The 2072-nt window shown below is 33.8% G+C and overlaps 2 protein-coding genes across 2 annotated transcripts in view; one reads left to right on the forward strand and one right to left on the reverse strand.

Annotated features, from left to right (window-relative positions):
* Positions 1-913, forward strand: part of LOAG_16651 (hypothetical protein) — a 2164-nt gene extending 1251 nt beyond the window's left edge. The window contains exons 4-5 of the mRNA XM_020449298.1: positions 427-513; positions 674-913. Of these exons, the coding sequence (XP_020307216.1) occupies positions 427-513; positions 674-847 (261 nt within the window). The 3' untranslated portion in view covers positions 848-913. The remainder of the gene's footprint in view (positions 1-426; positions 514-673) is intronic.
* A 268-nt stretch (positions 914-1181) lies between these two features.
* LOAG_14979 (hypothetical protein) lies at positions 1182-1560 on the reverse strand (the record flags this gene model as incomplete). Its single annotated transcript, XM_003150472.2, has 1 exon — positions 1182-1560. The coding sequence occupies one exon, from the start codon at positions 1558-1560 to the stop codon at positions 1282-1284; it is 279 nt and encodes a 92-aa protein (XP_003150520.2). The 3' UTR covers positions 1182-1281.
* Between the last annotated feature and the right edge of the window lie 512 nt (positions 1561-2072).

Consider the following 2072-nt stretch of genomic DNA (forward strand, 5'->3'; position numbering starts at 1 on the left):
CTTATGCTTATGCTTTGCTTAAATTACGCGCTTAAATTACGTTTTTTTTGTCAAGTAACTATATATTTTTGACAGGTACTGGTAGTTTACTCCAAAAATGCCTCTTCTGTAGACGATTTTGTTAAAAAACGAGGTTCTATCAAACGTTTGGTGTTCCTCGATTCAACATGGTTCCAGGTTTATTTTATGACATTGCATTTTGACTGTTATTCTTCAATAGTAGTTACCAGATCTTTTTTTAACAGTACAAAAGATTTTGTTTCTAAGCTGATATTCTGCTGAGCGCTATCGAGTAATACTCGGTAGAGAAAAATTCTCATAAAATGCCAAATTTTAATAAATTTTAATTTCTGTCCAGACATCACACGGTTCTTCCCCGTTTAAAAAATATATTTGGGTAAATAGCCAACACAGTTTTTTTTCTAGATTGGCGGATTGAAATTATTGCCACAGCTACAACATCTTCCTATTGTGACATTACGATCTTACAAAACGAAATATTGGCGTCCTCAGGTTGAGTTTTAAATACTGGATATCACTTTATCATCTGCATTCATTCCTTTCGTCTACAAAATAAAAATGAATGCCTGTGTGTTTTCTAAATCATCGGTATTCCTTTTGAAAGGAAGAATCATTTCCATTTGATGCTTTTAATCTTCTGAGGAGATTTCAGCGAGGCTTGACGGATTATCATCTTGCTACAATTGAAGCAATCTATTATGCGCTTAGAGAGGCTTTTGAAACTTCATCTACTACAAAATATAATGGTTGTTTTGATGATCTTTTATTCTGGTTTTTTATTTTCCGTTCAAAAGTTGATAAAGGCCTTTTGAAACGCAAAGGATGAAATGTTTTGTAAGTTACGCATAGTTTTATTACGGAATGGTAATTTTATTGATATTTTTCACAGTGAAAAAAAGATTTATGATGCCATAGAGATTCAATTTTTGATTTGATCATCTTTCTATCATTTTCTGAATGAATACTGATCAAAGAAAAAAAACGATACAGACAAATCGAACATTCAATTTTGTTAACGTTTATAGGTTTTGCTACCATATTAGCAAAAGGAATGCAACTCAAATCATGCTTTAGCTGATACTTTTCCGTTCCATAATATACAGGACTAGAATAGATAGTATTTTCAAATTACATTATGCATTCTGCTTTTGCAGTATAGTAGTAAATCTGCGTCAGATGGTTGTCACTTCCGTTGATTAGAGTTTTTATTGGATGTCATAAAGCGTAGCACATCTCTAGGCAGTAAAACCAGACTGCATTTTATTCAACAGTTGGCTCACCAGGATGTTCTTCATCTTCCACTATTTCCTGCATTAGCCTACTGAACTGCAGTTCTCGATTGTATGCTCGGAGTAGAACATATTCTCGGTCACGGAGCATTTTCAGATGTTTTGCTTGCATAACCGCAGACCATGTGTACAGATTTTTATTAATCAGATATGCAACCTGCATTAGCAGAAGATAAATTATTACCGTTGTTATCCACAGCACAGTAACGGCTTCTTCGTTTTTGTTTGCATATGCGCCACTTTTCATCATAAACTGCAACATCGCTGTTACATATCAGAACGGTCTACTCTCGCTAAGATAATAGGAGGAAAGTTCGTAAATCAATTGATATAATGAAATTTACAAAAGTTACATTTGATGTTTATAGTTACTGGGAAATGACAATTGTTTTAGTTTTAGTTCGACTCAGTTTTGGGTTTTCTATAATATAGTTTTTATCTTATATCGTCATTTGATAAAAAGATTATCATGATACCTTTACAGGATTGAGTATAATCGAATCTCAAATTCGGCCAGGCTTTCGTTGTAAAACCTTTAAAATGTAGAAACTGAACCAAATGAAATGGAGAGCTCACCACCGCCAAGATGATTTTAGATAATACAAAATGCATTCTTAAAGAAGAATTATGGTGAACATTAATGTAGATCGAATGGAGGGACTTTGTGAAAAATTGAAGATATTGTAGCGAATATTGTTCGGGTTCGTTTGAGAGGGTGATGTCGGAGACCACTATTGCCAGCTATGTAACGCGAGATGTCGT

Source organism: Loa loa (assembly GCF_000183805.2).
Source record: "Loa loa unplaced genomic scaffold supercont3.11, whole genome shotgun sequence".
Lineage (NCBI taxonomy): Eukaryota > Metazoa > Nematoda > Chromadorea > Rhabditida > Onchocercidae > Loa > Loa loa.